Below are 19,450 nucleotides of genomic sequence, written 5' to 3'. Positions count from 1 at the left end.
AAAATTTGGCGCGATTATGCTGAAAAGTTGCAAAAAAAATGTAAAAAGTCTTATAAATGACCCCCATGGAGGCAGAGAACTCAGTATACATCCCCCTCCTCTGTGACTGACGTCACCAATCCTTGTGTCATATTAAAGATAAGAATCCCATCTTTCAGTTCACATCAGGCTTACGGTTCTGTGCGATACACAACTGGACTTAGAGGTAGCTAAAAATATAGACGCGAACTGGATCTGTAGCTGCAGCTTCCATGTCTGTCTGTATCTCTGGTTCTGCAGCTCACGGAGCCATAATGATGTGATCTGAAATATAAGATCCTTATCTCTAATATGACACCAGTATCATGGTTCTAGGTGCTATAGAACCATAGGGGCACTACACCTGCAACCACTAAACTTGACTCGTCTCATATGAAAAGAGTCATATTTACCTGAATTTGAGTCTCTATAGATAAACAGATGCTTTCTAGAATTCCCTCTTATGTGAAATCTCATGTCATCCTCTAAGGGGTTAAGTGGGGTAAAACCTCCAGGCGGGTTTCACCCGTTTCGTTTTTGACCTCGGACTCCAGATACCTGGTGCAATCGTTCCGTCTTTATAGTGAAGTCGGGCACTTTCCCGATTTTGTATAATATTCACTTTTTTTTACTGATGTTTATGGAAAATAAAGAGAATTCTCTCATTTATTCTGCCGGTTTTTATGTTTTTGTTTCTTTTAGGTTTTGGGGCGGCGGCTCTGAGTGTCCGTGGAGCGCTGGGCGACATTCACGTGTTGGGCTTTGAGACGCTCTCCGAGGGCTCCCCCTGAGGTCACATGCGCAGGTCACATTGTGTGTCCATCACTTTCCTAAACTCAATGTTTACCTCGTCATGTGATCACGGGAAGCCCCAGGATTGCGTCTCAAAACACAACGTGTGAACACGGTCCTAGGGTCCTGGATGCAATCTGACCAGAGTGTTATGTGTGTTCTGTGGATTTTACTACTTTAACCTTTGGGCACATCGCGTCATTCTATCCTGTTATGCTAATGAGCCTGACGTGCTCTCGGGGCGTTAGCAGAGCCCCTGCTGCAGAATCACCGGCTGTTACAATGTATCCTCCCACCTCCTCGGCACTTCCCCCTTCCCGTTGCTTGATTTAATCTCACACAGTGGAAGGGGGAAGTGCTCTGCACTTTAGAGGGATTTCCTTTCGAGAAATTGGAAACGTGTATTCCTATTTCCTACTATTATTTGGGATTTTTCCTCTCCCTGGGATGCTGGGAGCTGCAGGAAGCCGGCAGAACGTGCTGCATGTGGAGTTCTTGTAGCTCGGCCCCTGTCCTGGTTAGATCCTGCAGTGTACAGGCGGCTTTGTAGTAGGGACAGTTGCTGCAATGTCGTGTTGCCCAGCAGGCAGGGGCTCCTTGCATCATACCTGTCCACTGGCTGAACACATTCCACAGATGACGGTGACACCCCTAGTGGGTGTGTGAGTATAACTTGTTGTGCTTTGCTACTCTTTACTAATATGTATATATCACTGTGCAGAGCGGTAGTAGCAGTGCTGTGTGTGTGTGATGTGCACGGTGTAGCAGGGCTGTGTGTGTGTGATGTGCACGGTGTAGCAGGGCTGTGTGTGTGTGATGTGTACGGCGTAGCAGAGCTGTGTGATGTGTACGGCGTAGCAGAGCTGTGTGATGTGTACGGCGTAGCAGAGCTGTGTGATGTGTACGGCGTAGCAGGGCTGTGTGATGTGTACGGCGTAGCAGAGCTGTGTGTGTGTGTGTGTGATGTGTACGGTGTAGTAGGGCTGTGTGTGTGTGTGTGATGTGTACGGTGTAGTAGGGCTGTGTGTGTGTGTGATGTGTACGGTGTAGTAGGGCTGTGTGTGATGTGTACGGTGTAGTAGGGCTGTGTGTGATGTGTACGGTGTAGTAGGGCTGTGTGTGTGTGGTGTGTACAGTGTAGCAGAGCTGTGTGTGTGTGGTGTGTATACGGTGTAGCAGACCTGTGTGTGTGTGGTGTGTATACGGTGTAGCAGACCTGAGTGTGTGTGGTGTGTATACGGTGTAGCAGACCTGTGTGTGTGTGTGGTGTGTACGGTGTAGCAGGGCTGTGTGTGTGTGATGTGCACGGTGTAGCAGTGCTGTGTGTGTGTGATGTGCACGGTGTAGCAGGGCTGTGTGTGTGTGTGGTGTGTACGGTGTAGCAGGGCTGTGTGTGTGTGATGTGCACGGTGTAGCAGTGCTGTGTGTGTGTGATGTGCACGGTGTAGCAGACCTGTGTGTGTGTGTGGTGTGTACGGTGTAGCAGGGCTGTGTGTGTGTGATGTGCACGGTGTAGCAGTGCTGTGTGTGTGTGATGTGCACGGTGTAGCAGGGCTGTGTGTGTGTGATGTGTACGGTGTAGCAGGGCTGTGTGTGTGTGATGTGTACGGTGTAGCAGGGCTGTGTGTGTGGTGTGTACGGTGTAGCAGGGCTGTGTGTGGGTGATGTGCACGGTGTAGCAGGGCTGTGTGTGGGTGATGTGCACGGTGTAGCAGGGCTGTGTGTGGGTGATGTGCACGGTGTAGCAGGGCTGTGTGTGGGTGATGTGCACGGTGTAGCAGTGCTGTGTGTGTGTGATGTGCACGGTGTAGCAGGGCTGTGTGTGTGTGATGTGTACGGCGTAGCAGAGCTGTGTGATGTGTACGGCGTAGCAGAGCTGTGTGATGTGTACGGCGTAGCAGAGCTGTGTGATGTGTACGGCGTAGCAGAGCTGTGTGATGTGTACGGCGTAGCAGAGCTGTGTGATGTGTACGGCGTAGCAGAGCTGTGTGATGTGTACGGCGTAGCAGGGCTGTGTGATGTGTACGGCGTAGCAGAGCTGTGTGTGTGTGTGTGTGATGTGTACGGTGTAGTAGGGCTGTGTGTGTGTGTGTGATGTGTACGGTGTAGTAGGGCTGTGTGTGTGTGTGATGTGTACGGTGTAGTAGGGCTGTGTGTGATGTGTACGGTGTAGTAGGGCTGTGTGTGATGTGTACGGTGTAGTAGGGCTGTGTGTGTGTGGTGTGTACAGTGTAGCAGAGCTGTGTGTGTGTGGTGTGTATACGGTGTAGCAGACCTGTGTGTGTGTGGTGTGTATACGGTGTAGCAGACCTGAGTGTGTGTGGTGTGTATACGGTGTAGCAGACCTGTGTGTGTGTGTGGTGTGTACGGTGTAGCAGGGCTGTGTGTGTGTGATGTGCACGGTGTAGCAGTGCTGTGTGTGTGTGATGTGCACGGTGTAGCAGGGCTGTGTGTGTGTGATGTGTACGGTGTAGCAGGGCTGTGTGTGTGTGATGTGTACGGTGTAGCAGGGCTGTGTGTGTGGTGTGTACGGTGTAGCAGGGCTGTGTGTGGGTGATGTGCACGGTGTAGCAGGGCTGTGTGTGGGTGATGTGCACGGTGTAGCAGGGCTGTGTGTGGGTGATGTGCACGGTGTAGCAGGGCTGTGTGTGGGTGATGTGCACGGTGTAGCAGTGCTGTGTGTGTGTGATGTGCACGGTGTAGCAGGGCTGTGTGTGTGTGATGTGTACGGCGTAGCAGAGCTGTGTGATGTGTACGGCGTAGCAGAGCTGTGTGATGTGTACGGCGTAGCAGAGCTGTGTGATGTGTACGGCGTAGCAGAGCTGTGTGATGTGTACGGCGTAGCAGAGCTGTGTGATGTGTACGGCGTAGCAGAGCTGTGTGTGTGTGTGTGTGATGTGTACGGTGTAGTAGGGCTGTGTGTGATGTGTACGGTGTAGTAGGGCTGTGTGATGTGTACGGTGTAGTAGGGCTGTGTGTGTGTGGTGTGTACAGTGTAGCAGAGCTGTGTGTGTGTGGTGTGTATACGGTGTAGCAGACCTGTGTGTGTGTGGTGTGTATACGGTGTAGCAGACCTGAGTGTGTGTGGTGTGTATACGGTGTAGCAGACCTGAGTGTGTGTGGTGTGTACGGTGTAGCAGGGCTGTGTGTGTGTGTGATGTGTACGGTGTAGCAGGGCTGTGTGTGTGTGGTGTGTACGGTGTAGCAGACCTGAGTGTGTGTGGTGTGTACGGTGTAGCAGACCTGAGTGTGTGTGGTGTGTACGGTGTAGCAGGGCTGTGTGTGTGTGATGTGCACGGTGTAGCAGGGCTGTGTGTGGTGTGTACGGTGTAGCAGGGCTGTGTGTGTGTGTGGTGTGTACGGTGTAGCAGGGCTGAGAGTGTGTGGTGTGTGGTGTGTACGGTGTAGCATGCTGTGTGTTGGTGATGTGCACGGTGTAGCAGGGCTGTGTGTGTGTGATGTGTACGGTGTAGCAGTGCTGTGTGTGTGTGTGTGATGTGCACGGTGTAGCAGTGCTGTGTGTGTGTGATGTGCACGGCGTAACAGGCCTGTGTGTGTGTGTGTGTGATGTGCACGGCGTAGCAGGGCTGTGTGTGTGTGTGATGTGCACGGCGTAGCAGGGCTGTGTGTGGGTGTGATGTGCACGGCGTAGCAGGGCTGTGTGTATGTGATGTGCACGGCGTAGCAGGGCTGTGTGTGTGTGATGTGCATGGCGTAGCAGGGCTGTGTGTGTGTGTGATGTGCACGGTGTAGCAGGGCTGTGTGTGTGTGGTGTGTACGGTGTAGCAGGGCTGTGTGTGTGTGGTGTGTACGGTGTAGCAGGGCTGTGTGTGTGGTGTGTACGGTGTAGCAGGGCTGTGTGTGTGTGATGTGTACGGTGTAGCAGGGCTGTGTGTGTGTGATGTGTACGGTGTAGCAGGGCTGTGTGTGTGTGATGTGTACGGTGTAGCAGGGCTGTGTGTGTGTGTGATGTGCACGGTGTAGCAGAGCTGTGTGTGATGTGCACGGGGTAGCAGTGCTGTGTCTGTGTGATGTGCACGGTGTAGCAGGGCTGTGTGTGTGTGATGTGCACGTTGTAGCAGAGCTGTGTGTGTGTGATGTGCACGGTGTAGCAGAGCTGTGTGTGTGTGATGTGCACGGTGTAGCAGGGCTGTGTGTGTGTGATGTGTACGGTGTAGCAGGGCTGTGTGTGTGTGATGTGTACGGTGTAGCAGGGCTGTGTGATGTGCACGGCGTAGCAGAGCTGTGCGTTGGTGATGTGCACGGCGTAGCAGAGCTGTGCGTTGGTGATGTGCACGGCGTAGCAGAGCTGTGCGTTGGTGATGTGCACGGCGTAGCAGAGCTGTGCGTTGGTGATGTGCACGGCGTAGCAGAGCTGTGCGTTGGTGATGTGTACGGTGTAGCAGGGCTGTGTGATGTGCACGGCGTAGCAGGGCTGTGTGTGTGATGTGCACGGTGTAGCAGAGCTGTGCGTTGGTGATGTGCACGGCGTAGCAGAGCTGTGCGTTGGTGATGTGCACGGCGTAGCAGAGCTGTGCGTTGGTGATGTGCACGGCGTAGCAGAGCTGTGCGTTGGTGATGTGCACGGCGTAGCAGAGCTGTGCGTTGGTGATGTGCACGGCGTAGCAGAGCTGTGTGTGGGTGATGTGCACGGTGTAGCAGAGCTGTGTGTGGGTGATGTGCACGGTGTAGCAGAGCTGTGTGTGATGTGCACGGCGTAGCAGGGCTGTGTGTGTGTGATGTGCACGGCGTAGCAGGGCTGTGTGTGTGTGATGTGCACGGCGTAGCAGGGCTGTGTGTGTGTGATGTGCACGGTGTAGCAGGGCTGTGTGTGTGTGTGTGATGTGCACGGTGTAGCAGGGCTGTGTGTGTGATGTAGCAGGGCTGTGTGTGGGTGATGTGCACGGCGTAGCAGAGCTGTGCGTTGGTGATGTGCACGGCGTAGCAGAGCTGTGCGTTGGTGATGTGCACGGCGTAGCAGAGCTGTGCGTTGGTGATGTGCACGGCGTAGCAGAGCTGTGCGTTGGTGATGTGCACGGCGTAGCAGAGCTGTGCGTTGGTGATGTGCACGGCGTAGCAGAGCTGTGCGTTGGTGATGTGTACGGCGTAGCAGAGCTGTGTGATGTGCACGGCGTAGCAGGGCTGTGTGTGTGATGTGCACGGTGTAGCAGGGCTGTGCGTTGGTGATGTGCACGGCGTAGCAGAGCTGTGCGTTGGTGATGTGCACGGCGTAGCAGAGCTGTGCGTTGGTGATGTGCACGGCGTAGCAGAGCTGTGCGTTGGTGATGTGCACGGCGTAGCAGAGCTGTGCGTTGGTGATGTGCACGGCGTAGCAGAGCTGTGCGTGGGTGATGTGCACGGTGTAGCAGAGCTGTGTGTGGGTGATGTGCACGGTGTAGCAGAGCTGTGTGTGGGTGATGTGCACGGTGTAGCAGAGCTGTGTGTGATGTGCACGGTGTAGTAAGCCGCCTGGCTCCTCCCACAGGGGAGCGGTCACGTGCGGGTGACGTCACTGCAGGTCCTGTAGCAGCCGGTGATGTGGAGGCGTGAAGCGCAGACCGGAAGTGTACGAGGAGCCGATATCCGGTGTGTAAGTTCTGTCACAAACTGCAGGGCTCCCGTCCGTCTATCCCGGGCGCCTGAGGACACGGGTGAGAGCGAGCACCGGGAGGGGAGGAGGGTGAGCGGGGGCCGCCGCCGCCGCCATCACTGTGTATATATGTGTGTGTTACATTAGACGTATATACACTGTATACAATAGTATTTACTATCAGGAATAGTGGAAATGATTATTATATACAAATACCAGACTCTGCCTATATCACACAGGGGGAACTTTATAGACATGAGTGTTACATATTATCTCTGTCCTATTGTTATGTATCATCTCTGTCCTATTGTTATGTATCATCTCTGTCCTATTGTTATGTATCATCTCTGTCCTATTGTTATGTATCATCTCTGTCCTATTGTCCGGTATCATCTCTGTCCTGTTGTCCGGTATCGTCTCTGTCCTGTTGTCCGGTATCGTCTCTGTCCTGTTGTCCGGTATCGTCTCTGTCCTGTTGTCGGGTATCGTCTCTGTCCTGTTGTCGGGTATCGTCTCTGTCCTGTTGTCCGGTATCGTCTCTGTCCTGTTGTCCGGTATCGTCTCTGTCCTGTTGTCGGGTATCGTCTCTGTCCTGTTGTCGGGTATCGTCTCTGTCCTGTTGTCGGGTATCGTCTCTGTCCTGTTGTCGGGTATCGTCTCTGTCCTGTTGTCGGGTATCGTCTCTGTCCTGTTGTCGGGTATCGTCTCTGTCCTGTTGTCGGGTATCGTCTCTGTCGGGTATCGTCTCTGTCCATCTCTATCTCTCTCTATCTCACAACACAAGGTTCCAATCTGTGGAAATCTCCTCATTATGGAACCACAGAAAACTATTTGTTATTGATATTTTAGTATTTTATTCTTAATGTGACCCATGAATCGGGATCTTGTATTTGATAGGAATCATTTTCTGTCCCTCAAGATCAGAAAGCTCCATATTCCCGGATCTCTTCCTGAAACCCAGGAAACCTTTCCCATGTGTCCTGGGAATTCCTCATCTCTTCCAATTTTGAGCTCTTTTTATTTTGGAATTGCATTGGGTATTTTCACAAATATCTTCTTTTTGGTGCAGTATTTCCTGGTAATTAAAATATCATTAAAGTAATGAAAATGATTATATCCTGGTCCGTATATGTCAGCTGTCGCTGGTTTATCATCTGGAAATAGTCAGGTGGCCCTTCCTGGACATTTCCTTAGAAACTTCCCGTCAGTGCGAGAAGCCATTGACTAGAGTCGGGAAGTAAGAATTCTCCTTACAGAGACTTTCTCAATTCAGGCGCCTTGCAGGCGTGTGGAGACCTAAAGCCATTGATGCTCCACTTGGGGGATTATGGAAAGTATTCAGATACATATTTCTGCCTTTAATGACAGTCTCCTTACAGCATAACTCCGATGTTATAATGATGTTTACGAAATTATCATATACCCACACACACACATAACGAGGGCCATATTATGCTCCTTAACCTTCATTTTCCAGAATTATGAGATTTTTTTTTTTGAAGCTGCAAAGTGGGCGGAAACTTATCTCTTTCTGGATCTGCCCTGAAGCTGTGTCAAAATTAGTCTGCCCTTCCTATGATACCTTGTGTTTTCTCTCTCAGTAGTTTAGTAGAAAATTTAGGGACATTCCTACAATAATGCACAGTGCACATACAGGATGTATATAGTGACTAGCCTGGCAGCCTTCATTACATGGAGGAGCATGCAGCATGTAATAAATGGTAGAAACCAGCAGTGAAACATGTGCATGAAGTGTATAGTCTGTGCTGTGCGAGCGCCAAGGTTTAATATCCTCTCCTCACTGTGCAGAAAGTAGTGATGTGTCGTTTGTAAAAGAGACGACTCCTTCATGTGAATAATGGGAGTCAGGTTCTTGCAGTGAGCTGTTGGGTCACCTAAGTCCGCCCATAATTTGGTAACCAGCCCCATTAAACTGAGAAAATTGGAATAAACGTGGTGTGAAGAGGAGTGACTGACTGGACTGTGCTGGCTTTTTTTTTTTGTGAGCGTAATAATCCAGATCACTGGCAGAAAGTGTCGGGAAGTCAGAAGGAAGGGGCCACATAAGAGTGTAAGACACAGCATGAGCTGCAGAGAGACAGAGTAAGTTCTGTACAATCACAGGATGGAGGGACTGAAGGGGAACAGGGGAGGTCTTGTACCTCATTATTTTGTATAGGAGACTTCTGTATCCACATCACTGAATGCACTCTGCTCTGTTACTCAGCTACACATTGAGAGCACTGTCACATGACCTCCCCCTCCTCGCCTCTGTGACTTCGTATCTGTAAACAACTCAACTAAGAGAATTTGGCAGAGCCCGGAGATGAGCTAGTGTACGGCAATGCAGAGGAGGATAGCAAAGTCACTGCTGCACATGGGTCCACAAGATACTTGGGAAAGTTATTCTACATCCCAGGGGCTATTGGTTTATGGAAAAGAGTTGTCAGGATTGTGCTGTAAGTCTCATGACTTCCTGACCTTGTCTGTGGCTGCTAGTTCCCTGCACTGCACTGGAGAGATGCAAACACATGGAAACAGCTCTGTCTGGAGAGGGGGATTTGTCTCTTCTGGTTTTCCCTGCGGCTTTAATCCCACATCAGGTCAATAGGCTCCAGCCCCAGAACAGGGAACAGGGCGTCTTCATATGATGCACCCATCGCATACTCCCCACATGGATCTCAGCGATAGCAGGAAAGCTTCTTCCCGGGATTTGTAAGGTTACACCCGGTACGCGGCGGCTGTATAGGGTTTCTCTCTCTGATGGTAACATGTGACGCCTTTATTCCTAGGGGTCATTCCAAAGACAGCCGGAGGAGCATCCTGAAGACGTCTTATGTGCCCCCGATGATGGACGAGGACAGGGATCATGTGACTAAGAGGATATTAAAGCTTACCCTGGAAATCATCTATCTGCTGACTGGGGAGGTGAGGGATTCTGTCACCTACCGTATTGAGGTGCTGAGATGAAGGCACTTATAGCACCTGTGCTTCACCTCTCTCCATAGGAATATGCACTGGTGAAGAAATTTGGGGACTATGTGTCACTTAAGTCCATACTGGATCCTCAACTCCCGACATACGAGAGGAAGAACGATGTGAAGATCCTAGAAATCACCAGTAAGATCATTCAGTTGTTGACTGAAGAGGTGAGTGCTGCTGGGATATCATCCAGGGACTTAAAGGGGTTGTCCAGAGGTTGAAAAACATGACTGCTTCCTTCTTAATACAGCACCACGCTAGACCATGGGTGCTCAGGGGTTTTGCATCTCTGCTGCAATCGTCTCTAGAGTGGAGCTGCAATACCGGCACAAAGTGTGGACAGATGGGGCGCTGTTTTTCCATCTCCAGACAACCCCTTTAAGGCTACGTTTACACAAATGTGTGCCTGCTGTACCAGAGCACCGTGGGCGCAGGTACAGCGTATATACGTCCCCCATATGCCGTGTGAATGTAGCCTCATACAGACAGTTTAATAAACATCCAATACTGACTGGAGTGTCAGGTGGGCGGTCCTGCGCCGCAGTAGTCTGTCTGGCACCACCCACTTGATATTTGAGGACCTTATAAGCGTATCCGTGCAGCTTCTTTGGGAGCAGGTCCAGTCTTGTTCAGACTCCTCTGTATTTATGGAGCCGGATCAGCGCCATGTCGTGTATAGAGGCAGCGGCCACTTTTATTGGACCTAACCTGTTATCTTGTGTGAGACAACACGTGCGCCGTACAGATCACATGACAAATATAATGGAGGGGCCTTAATAATTTGTCTTTTCTTCATGTATCAGGTTCCGCTTAGATATGAGGACGTCACCGTCTGTTTCTCCATGGAGGAGTGGGAGTACGTGGAAGAACACAAGGACCTCTACAAACACGTCCTGACCCAAGAACCGCACACCCCCAAATCTCATGGTAATCCATTGCCTGTAACCCCCCTGTGACCCATGGTCATTGGTGCCTGAATGTCCAGGTCATATTTTTAAAGTTCTGTTATGAGCTTCAGGACTGGGCCATTTTGTAGCTTAAAGGGAACCTCCCACCACGCATCTACCGATAAACGTAGGTGCATCTATAGGACGTGAGGATGGACCTTTTATGGGCCAATCCTCACGTCCCCACAATCTTTTACTAACTTTTAATTCCCTAATGTGTAAATTTTCTAAAGAGGCTCCTGGGGTGTGGAGTAGGCGGAGCTGAGGCTACAAGTCGCGACTACTCCACGCCCCAGAAGCTTCTTTAGGAAATCTGCACCTTTCCAGCTTCCCCCACTGCAGGCTATATACTGGGGGCAGAGGCTGCTGGCTATATACTGGGGGGCAGGGGCTGGCAGGCTGTATACTGGGGGCCAGGGGCTGGCAGGCTGTATACTGGGGGATATGGGGCTGGCAGGCTGTATACTGGGGGCCAGGGGCTGGCAGGCTGTATACTGGGGGCCAGGGGCTGGCAGGCTGTATACTGGGGGCCAGGGGCTGGCAGGCTGTATACTGGGGGCCAGGGGCTGGCAGGCTGTATACTGGGGGCCAGGGGCTGGCAGGCTGTATACTGGGGGATATGGGGCTGGCAGGCTGTATACTGGGGGCCAGGGGCTGGCAGGCTGTATGCCGGGGGCCAGGGGCTGGCAGGCTGTATGCCGGGGGCCAGGGGCTGGCAGGCTGTATGCCGGGGGCCAGGGGCTGGCAGGCTGTATGCCGGGGGCCAGGGGCTGGCAGGCTGTATGCCGGGGGCCAGGGGCTGGCAGGCTGTATGCCGGGGGCCAGGGGCTGGCAGGCTGTATGCCGGGGGCCAGGGGCTGGCAGGCTGTATGCCGGGGGCCAGGGGCTGGCAGGCTGTATGCCGGGGGCCAGGGGCTGGCAGGCTGTATGCCGGGGGCCAGGGGCTGGCAGGCTGTATGCCGGGGGCCAGGGGCTGGCAGGCTGTATGCCGGGGGCCAGGGGCTGGCAGGCTGTATGCCGGGGGCCAGGGGCTGGCAGGCTGTATGCCGGGGGCCAGGGGCTGGCAGGCTGTATGCCGGGGGCCAGGGGCTGGCAGGCTGTATGCCGGGGGCCAGGGGCTGGCAGGCTGTATGCCGGGGGCCAGGGGCTGGCAGGCTGTATAAACAGGGAGGCTGTGACCAGGGCATTTCCCACCCTCGGCTTATACTCGAGTCAATAGGTTTTCCCAGGTTTTTGAGGTAAAATTAGGGCCCTCGGCTTATACTTGGGTCGGCTTATACTCGGATATATACAGTACTTTTATTTTATGGGTTTTTATGGATGCGGTGATACTATATATGCGGGGTTTGTATTATGATTTTTACTTTTTTGTGCATTATATGTTTTGGGGCTTATGTGCATTTTATTAATTTATTCATTTTTCATTAACTTTCTTTTTTACAGTTTCCATCCTGGGACATGAATAATCTGATTGCTTGTTCATGATAATACTCTGCAATACTGATGTATAATAGTGCAGGGTATTAGCAGTGCACTTGCATAGGCCGACGCTGTGCCTTTAAGATGACATCATAGACTCCAGCTTTCAGGCAGTGCCAGGGGAACGATCGGCACCAAACTCCTATTACACTGGGGTGTCGGCTGTTAGTCACACCCTGCACCCCGTGTGTCCTGATGCCGTCTCAGATCTCGAGCTGAACTGGCATTCGCTCTGCATCCGATATATCGGACACAGAGCGGGGAGGGGTTAAATAACAAAATACATAACAAAATAATTTTAATTTGACCTGATAGGATAGTTTTATTAAGTACATAATCTTCTCTTTATAAAATTGGCTGATAAATATCTACAAATGTAAGAAAAGCTCCGATTAATACCGCTCATTGGAAGGTTATTGTCCCGGGCTGAGCAGTTGGAAGGAGAAATATTAACCCCTTAATGGCCGCCATATCTGCATTTTACAGCGGGCATCGGGTGCGCTACTGCGGATACAGCGTCTTTTTACAGCCCCTCATCAGTAAAAGATTGCAGGACATCGGGTCCTGCTGGTGCCAGCGCTGGGTTGTGTTATCAGAGACCGGCTCAAACACCTGGGGACCAGGAAAACTATAATCCTGGGTTTTTAACCCCTTTAGGCTCCTCTGTCACCCATTGGCACCCTGCAGCTGAAATCGCAGGATGCGTATGACCTCACAAGCAGCCGTGGGTTGTCCGAGGTACCTCTGCGCTGCCTGTCAGAGACTGACAGTATAATGCACTGCACTACATGAGCAGTGTCCATTGGTAAAGAAAATGTAAACATGAGACAAAAATTGTGCTATTAAAAAATACATTTTGTCCTGAAAAAGAATAAAACCCCAAACCACTTTAGTGACGGAAAAATAAAAGACATTTACAAAATAACCTGAGAAATGTTCTGTGGGATTTACGTGAAAGTGATGGTCAGATGCGCGGAGGGAGCAGCTTGCACCGCCCTGGCGTCCATCAGCGGCTTCATGGAATACGAATCGTTTACTCCTGTTGTGGTTTTGTGTCTTAACAGTGGAAAACGAAACCTCTGAAGATCCATCGGATGCAACAGAAACGGGTCTCCCATGTACAAGTATTAACAGCCACGAATCCCGTACCACAGAAGGTAAGAGACTCCGAGGACACTAGATGGAAGCTCACAGTAGAAAACGTTGGAAAAACCTATATATTATATATTATGGACGCATTCCAAGGTATATAAAATAGACATGACCTCCCTCCCCCCTGGCGTGGCAGGATATACACGGATATGTACAGAGCTCACGAGGAAACATGTATAGCAATGCGACTTCTTCCCAGAACACAAGGGTCACCATATAGTGGCCTAACGCCGTCAGCCGATTGCTAAGACTTCCACGCACATCTAGAAGCTCCCTACACTGTGGGCCTGACCTATCCATACATCTACCCCACAAGTTTTCAAACTTATTTTGGGGTTTTTCTGTTCCCTCTCAAGTCTAATGATGTTATTGACCTTTTGTACAAATTCCTTTTTGGTTGGAGGCAAACTCTGTCTCCACCTGCCGGCTGTAGGCTTACTGGCCACATATAACAGATCTAATGTGCATTGCTTGGTCACCTTATCCACATCCTCCAATTGTATAATGCCTAGTAGACATATCCTAGGGTCCGGCTCGAGGACGACGGATAGGACTGTTCTAATTCATTGAACCTGCCACGTTCCCACATCGTGTGTGACAGATTGGCCACTGGGATGGAACAACGAGGGCCGATGGAATCCGAACTTCAAAATTTCTTTCCACTGCTCATCCGTCATCGCACCCACATCTGCCTCCCATTTTTCTGGTGACCCTATAAGTATTCCTCCAAAAGCCGGCTGTAAACTACGGATATTACACCCTTGGGGCACCTTCCCACGTGGCGTTTTCATTGCGTGGTCTACCTGAAATGCGTGCGTTTTAGCCAAACCCCCTCCCACTGTCGCTTTGGATGCATTTAAAAACGCAATGAAACCGCCAGGTGGGAAGGCGCCCTCCCCCATCATCAGCCACAATAAACTAGTTGGATATGCAGGTAACTGGCGCTTCCCTAAATATTTCTGTAAGTCTCGGATTATTCCATGATGGTAGATGTTCTCTATATCCGGGTTTCAATTTTTATTCTAGGTTAGGATTTTTTTCCATAGGTCTCTAAAGATATTATACGCGTTACTCACCTATATGGTTATAAGTGTGGCATGAGCACCATCTGCCCACCGTGGAGAGTGGCAGCCGGGACCATACTCTCACTTTATCCCTACGTTTGTCCAAAAGGGGCAGCAGATTGTCCTCCACATAATCTTGCGGTGAGGGGGATAACACTTTACCCAAGTACTGCCTACTACTTTTAAAGGGATGTCATAGACCGGAGAGGATATAGCTAGGGATGCCAGTGGCAATATCACAGATTTTTCTCAGTTTACTTTAAGTCCTGACATTTCCCCAAAGGACACACACAGGTCCCACTACTGCACCTATGGATACACTTACATCTCCCGGATATAGGAGCATGTCGTCCGCATATAACAAGGGGAGGCCCCCGGTGAGGGCAGGGAGTCGGAGGGGCAGGTGGTGAGGTTTGGGAGAGGGTGGGGTGGGCTGTGAGGGCAGGGAGTCGGAGGGGCGGGCGGTGAGGGCAGGGAGTCGGAGGGGCGGGCGGTGAGGGCAGGGAGTCGGAGGGGCGGGCGGTGAGGTTTGGGAGGGGGAGGGGCGGGCGGTGAGGGCAGGGAGTCTGATTTCTCCATTCTTTGGCTATACGGGCAGCACATCAAATCCTCTTTTTCCCGTCTGTATCTTTTGGAAGGACTTTCCATAACACATTGTTATCATCTGCTGCCGGTTATTGTTACATCTCACTCTCTCCACCATTTCTACAGATGGATCGAGAAACACAAGCTCCCCGGATGGTCCTGATAGTCCGACTTGTCCCATGGATTGTACAGAAGAGGAAATGTCACAGGACGGCAACGAAAAGTCCTATCTGCCGCCTGACCAAGAAGACGCTGAAGATGAGGAGGACCGTGATGTCTCAGAAGATAGTGGAGAAGATGAGACCAACTGGAAAATGGAAGCCGATTATATTTCAGAGGATTGTAAGACGAAAATGGAGGACCTCACAAGGGACTGTAAGCCGGAAGTGGAGGACCTCACAAGGGACTGTAAACCGGAAGTGGAGGACCTCACAAGGGACTGTAAACCAGAAGTGGAGGACCTCATAAGGGACTGTAAACCAGAAGTGGAGGACCTCACAAGGGACTGTAAACTGGAAGTAGAGGACCTCACAAGGGACTATAATCCAGGAAATGAGGACCTTGCAAAGGACTGTAAAGCAGAAAGGGAGGACCTCATAAAGGACTGTAAACGGGAAGGCGGCAAACAACTGAAGGACTGTAAATATGAAGATGGGGTTGCCCAGTATTATGAGGTATAAACACTGCACTGATGTCGTATAGCCATACTGACATGACACAATAATTTGGGGACTGTGTCCCACCCTTTAGACAATGATCAGTCAGGCTCGGCGCTAGACCTCGATCTCTTGGCATGTGACGGGGGCTGAGGCTTATTACATGTAATCGCCCCTGATCCAGTCTTTTCTTATTACACCACGAGCTCACTGGGCCGAGATGAGACGACCTTGTAGATGGGTCACTATTACAGTGAGGTGGAGGTCCATCCCCTACTATCACCAGATCAGGGGTCCCATTCCCCCGACTTATCTCCGGCACTGGAGAATTAAAGGACAAGCGGGAGGCGTAACCAGCCTCTCCATTAAGTGACCCCTGACCTCTTGATTAAGGGTCCCAGCTGTATGACCCCACACACACACACACACGCACTGATTAGCATCTCATCCACTTCCTACATGAGGTTTCGGTTATTTGAGGTTCTGGATCATGGGGGGGGGGGGGGGGGGGTCAGTAAACATAAGTATAAAACTCTTGAAATTTTCTGCTTTTTAGGTCGACTTGTTAAAGGATGTGAAAATTGAGGTGGTGTCTGATGAGGAATGGGAGGAAGAGATCTCGTGGTGGGGGGACCAAGGCAGAGACCTCTTTATGGATGAGAATCCTGAGGACATTGGAGCAGGTAAGTTCTGGACATGTAAGTTATGGTGAATGTCCCACTGGTGCTGTGCGCGGGTTCAAGTTTACCCATCATTTGAGATAAGTTTTTATATTGTGTGGCGCACTGCAGTATGGCGGGCGTAGATCGTGTGAATGTAGCCTAAGGAGATTTTCTTACTGAAAGAGAAAAATGTTCATAACGCTCTCAAACCCCCCGTCACCCCCCCCCCCCCGTCATCCCCCCCCCCCCTACATATTGAGCTTAAGTGGAGACTAAAATTATCAATTGATGTTAATTAATTTGTTTTGTATTTGCAGATGTATCTATGAACAGAATGGTTGCAGGACAAAGCCCGCAGACATTTTATCCTCTGTGTAAGAAAGGAGACGGCAGCATTTCCCAGGTAAGCGCTCATCCAGGGAGTATATCCCGCACATGCAAAAGTATGAGCACGGTCCAGCCAGGTTCCCGACAACATAGACTTTTTTTATTCGGTTACATCATAACCACTCCATGAAACGATCCACGCGTTTCAAGCGGTACAACCGCCCTTACTGCATGAAAGATATGACGCGTGGATAGTTTCATGGAGTGGTTATGATGTAACCGAATAAAAAAAGTCTATGTTGTCGGGAACCTGGCTGGACCGTGCTCATACTTTTGCATTTGCTACATGCCCTAGCAGGAGGGTGGTCCGTGCTGGATTCGACACTGGAGGCAATCTACGGGGTGTCTCTCCCGCACCACTGCTAGATTGACTGACTATATTTCTGAATATGGGTAAAAGAAAGAAAAAAACCCCGTGCTCTGCTCTATGGGTAGTTGTCTGATGAGGTTACTGAGCAGCGCGGCCACACACACGGCAACACACAAAGCTTCATCTTCTTCATATCCAGTCCCAGCGGCTCTTGTTCTCTGGCCCCATGCTGATGTATAATAGCAATCTATCTCCACTCTCAGGCTAGATGGCCTATACGGGAGATTACAACCGGAGCAGTGCTCCCCCCCCCCCCCTCATCTCTATTGAACGCTGATGTATAACTGGCTGCAGTGAAAGGGTTACAGGTCCCTGCAGTGATGCAGGACGCATGGCATCAGCTTCTGACATGACTGTAGGTACAGCCGGGCAGTGCAGAGGTTCAGCTCTCTGAGATCTGGGGAAATGCTATGTCAGCACTTCCCATGATCTCCCTGACATTGGTCCAGAGGGGCTGGAAGTGCCGGATCCTCCTGACATTCACACTATAAAACAGTCATTTTTAAGCAATATTTTTTTTGTTAAAAAGTTTATCTTCTAGTCTAAAAAATATATGGTAACTCGACGAACCTTATTCCGCGAACTTTAACTTTACTCCTTACATTTCTGATTCTCTCTATTTCTGGACAGACGCCGGTTCTACCTGGAGAGACGGCACATAAAGGCAATCCCCAAAGTTTGCTGAATTATCAAAAATGTCTCCGAACTTTCCCTCCCTCTCACGTCGGCCTGAGGTTACCGTTCGGCCTTCCGGCTACTGTGGAGCACGGGCGCTTTGCTCAACAACAAAAAAATATAAACACTGCCAGAAAAACTACCTCCGACATACAGACGCTGCAAAACTTTATGAGCGAAATGAATGAAAAGCGTAAAGTAGAAGATATACCTCACACCGAGCTGGATACGCTGCTCTCCAAATTTATTCTGCTGGTGAAACGCAAAGACGGCAATGAGTATGAGCCCCACACGCTGCGCTGTATGGTGGGAAGCATCGACCGCTACCTGAAGGAGCACAGCTACCACCACACCATCATCTATGGGAACAGCAAAGATTTCCCACTGACCAAGCAGTCGCTACACGCAAAAATCAAATTCCTGAAGAAGGTCGCCGAAAGCAATCCACCAATCAGACAGGAGGCTTTAACCGACGACGACATCGAAAATCTCTACAAGACCGGGACCCTCTCCATGGACAACCCCACGAGTTTACTCAACATGGTCTTCTTCAACAACGGCATTCATTTTGCGTTGAGAACAAAGGAACAGTACGGCCTCCAGTGGGGGGATATCAAGTTAAAAATCGACCCCCGGGGGAATCAGTTCTTAGAATATTCTGATCGTTTGACCGAAACACTAGAAAATCGCAAGAACGCGCGGCAAATGAAACCCCGGATATACGCCACGCCGCATGCACCAGACAGAGACCCGGTAACGGCCTTCCTAAAGTATCAGAGCTTCAGGCCCAGCGTCATGATGGCGCCGGACTCGCCGTTTTATTTAGCGCCCAATGTGAACTACAACCCGGCGTTCTCCGAGTGGTACAGATCAACGAAAATAGGGATACAGAAAATCCGAGCCATGATGACAACCATGAAGATCCGCGCCTCGCTGCCCGAATCCAAAAAGAAGGTGAGCTACATAACAAAAAGAAGACTATTCGAAAGGCTGCCCCAGCACGCGCTCGCCTCCTCCGGGGCAATGGTGCCGAACCCTCAACAACATAACCTGCAGAGCTTCACCACCAAGCCGCCTGTCATGGAGGCGATACCTCACAAAGCTGCAATCCTCCTCAGTAATCTGCCCCCCACCCTGGCACAGCCGTCACAGCAAAGACTGGCCACTACCAGCGGCATGCCCCCCCACCCCTCCACCAGCAGCTACGGGGGATTGCCCAATAGTAAGAGGAGCTTCTTGTCCGCAGAGTTTGCCCTACAGCGTAACTCAGCCGCGTATCTGAACAACTACCGGTACCTACCTACAGAGGAGCCTGCAAAGAGACGCAAACCCGAATAACATCCTGTATACTGTGACGCCAGACCCCCCACTCTTGCCCCCTACAGGAAAAGTTCGGTACTGGACCTAAGTAGACTTCAATTTTAGTCTTATTTACATGTTTGTTTGATTGATTTTTGTTAACTTTCTTTAATCTTTATTTATTAATCTTTTTAACTAGGTTGTTGCTTATTTAAAAGATATTGACTTATTTCTACACAATTTTCTGAGTATTTTTTTGTTATTTAATGTAATTTAAAACTGCAAACTTTTCTCAGGCTTTTAGATTATTTTTTTTTTATTGTAATGTGGATCCGATAAAAAAAGAGATTTTCTGGATGACTTCCTTCTTCCCATAAATCGGATTGTCCTGTGTGAACAGCGGAATTCTGAGATGTCCGTGGTCTTGCTACAATTTATTTTACAGGAAATATTAATAAGTAAATCATGTTGTACTGCAATAAAAGGTCAGCCGTCCCTGCGGAGGAGATTTCAGAAAGTTGCCAAATCCGGTGTTTTGAATATCTTCTCTCTGAGGACAAACACTTAAAGGGGTTTTCCTCCCATGAAGACAAGATTCCTAAAAGTACTCAGGATAACAAAATATCTCAGGCTCTAGTTCACTGTTATATCTGTTAATAAGTCCAACCCGTCTATCAGTCCTGGTGTCGACAATGTTGGATGTCTCTAGATTGTCGTGAATATCTTCTCTTGTCTGCACACTGCAGTGCTCTGTGCCTCCCACCCCCCTTCCTCCATTACAAGGCCAGCTCA

At 50.3% G+C, this 19,450-nt stretch overlaps 1 protein-coding gene across 5 annotated transcripts; it reads left to right on the top strand.

The window, feature by feature from the left end:
- Window positions 1–1,343: 1,343 nt before the first annotated feature.
- Window positions 1,344–18,925, top strand: LOC140106296 (uncharacterized). Of its 5 annotated transcripts, none has more exons than XM_072130676.1 (9): window positions 1,344–1,468; window positions 9,193–9,328; window positions 9,409–9,549; window positions 10,186–10,309; window positions 12,873–12,965; window positions 14,736–15,283; window positions 15,822–15,948; window positions 16,245–16,330; window positions 17,315–18,925. In XM_072130676.1, exons 2-9 carry the CDS (start codon window positions 9,248–9,250, stop codon window positions 18,695–18,697), a joined length of 2,583 nt encoding a protein of 860 aa, XP_071986777.1. In that variant the 5' UTR covers window positions 1,344–1,468; window positions 9,193–9,247; the 3' UTR covers window positions 18,698–18,925. The 5 variants fall into 5 exon arrangements, with proteins under 5 accessions (XP_071986777.1, XP_071986773.1, XP_071986776.1 ...); XM_072130672.1 differs by lacking the exon at window positions 1,344–1,468 and adding an exon at window positions 6,301–6,396; XM_072130675.1 differs by lacking the exon at window positions 1,344–1,468 and adding an exon at window positions 6,323–6,400.
- The last annotated feature ends 525 nt before the right edge of the window (window positions 18,926–19,450 follow it).

This window comes from Engystomops pustulosus, chromosome 11 (assembly GCF_040894005.1).
Source record: "Engystomops pustulosus chromosome 11, aEngPut4.maternal, whole genome shotgun sequence".
NCBI lineage: Eukaryota > Metazoa > Chordata > Amphibia > Anura > Leptodactylidae > Engystomops > Engystomops pustulosus.
This window is presented reverse-complemented; position numbering and strand designations above follow the sequence as displayed.

Bases quoted from the DNA above. Each gene is read 5' to 3' on its own strand.
- LOC140106296 (XM_072130672.1), top strand. From the start codon at position 6,347: ATGTGGAGGCGTGAAGCGCAGACCGGAAGTGTACGAGGAGCCGATATC. The intron at 9,329-9,408 runs GTGAGGGATTCT...CTCTCTCCATAG, and splicing joins TCTATCTGCTGACTGGGGAG to GAATATGCACTGGTGAAGAA. The intron at 9,550-10,185 runs GTGAGTGCTGCT...TTCATGTATCAG, and splicing joins TTCAGTTGTTGACTGAAGAG to GTTCCGCTTAGATATGAGGA.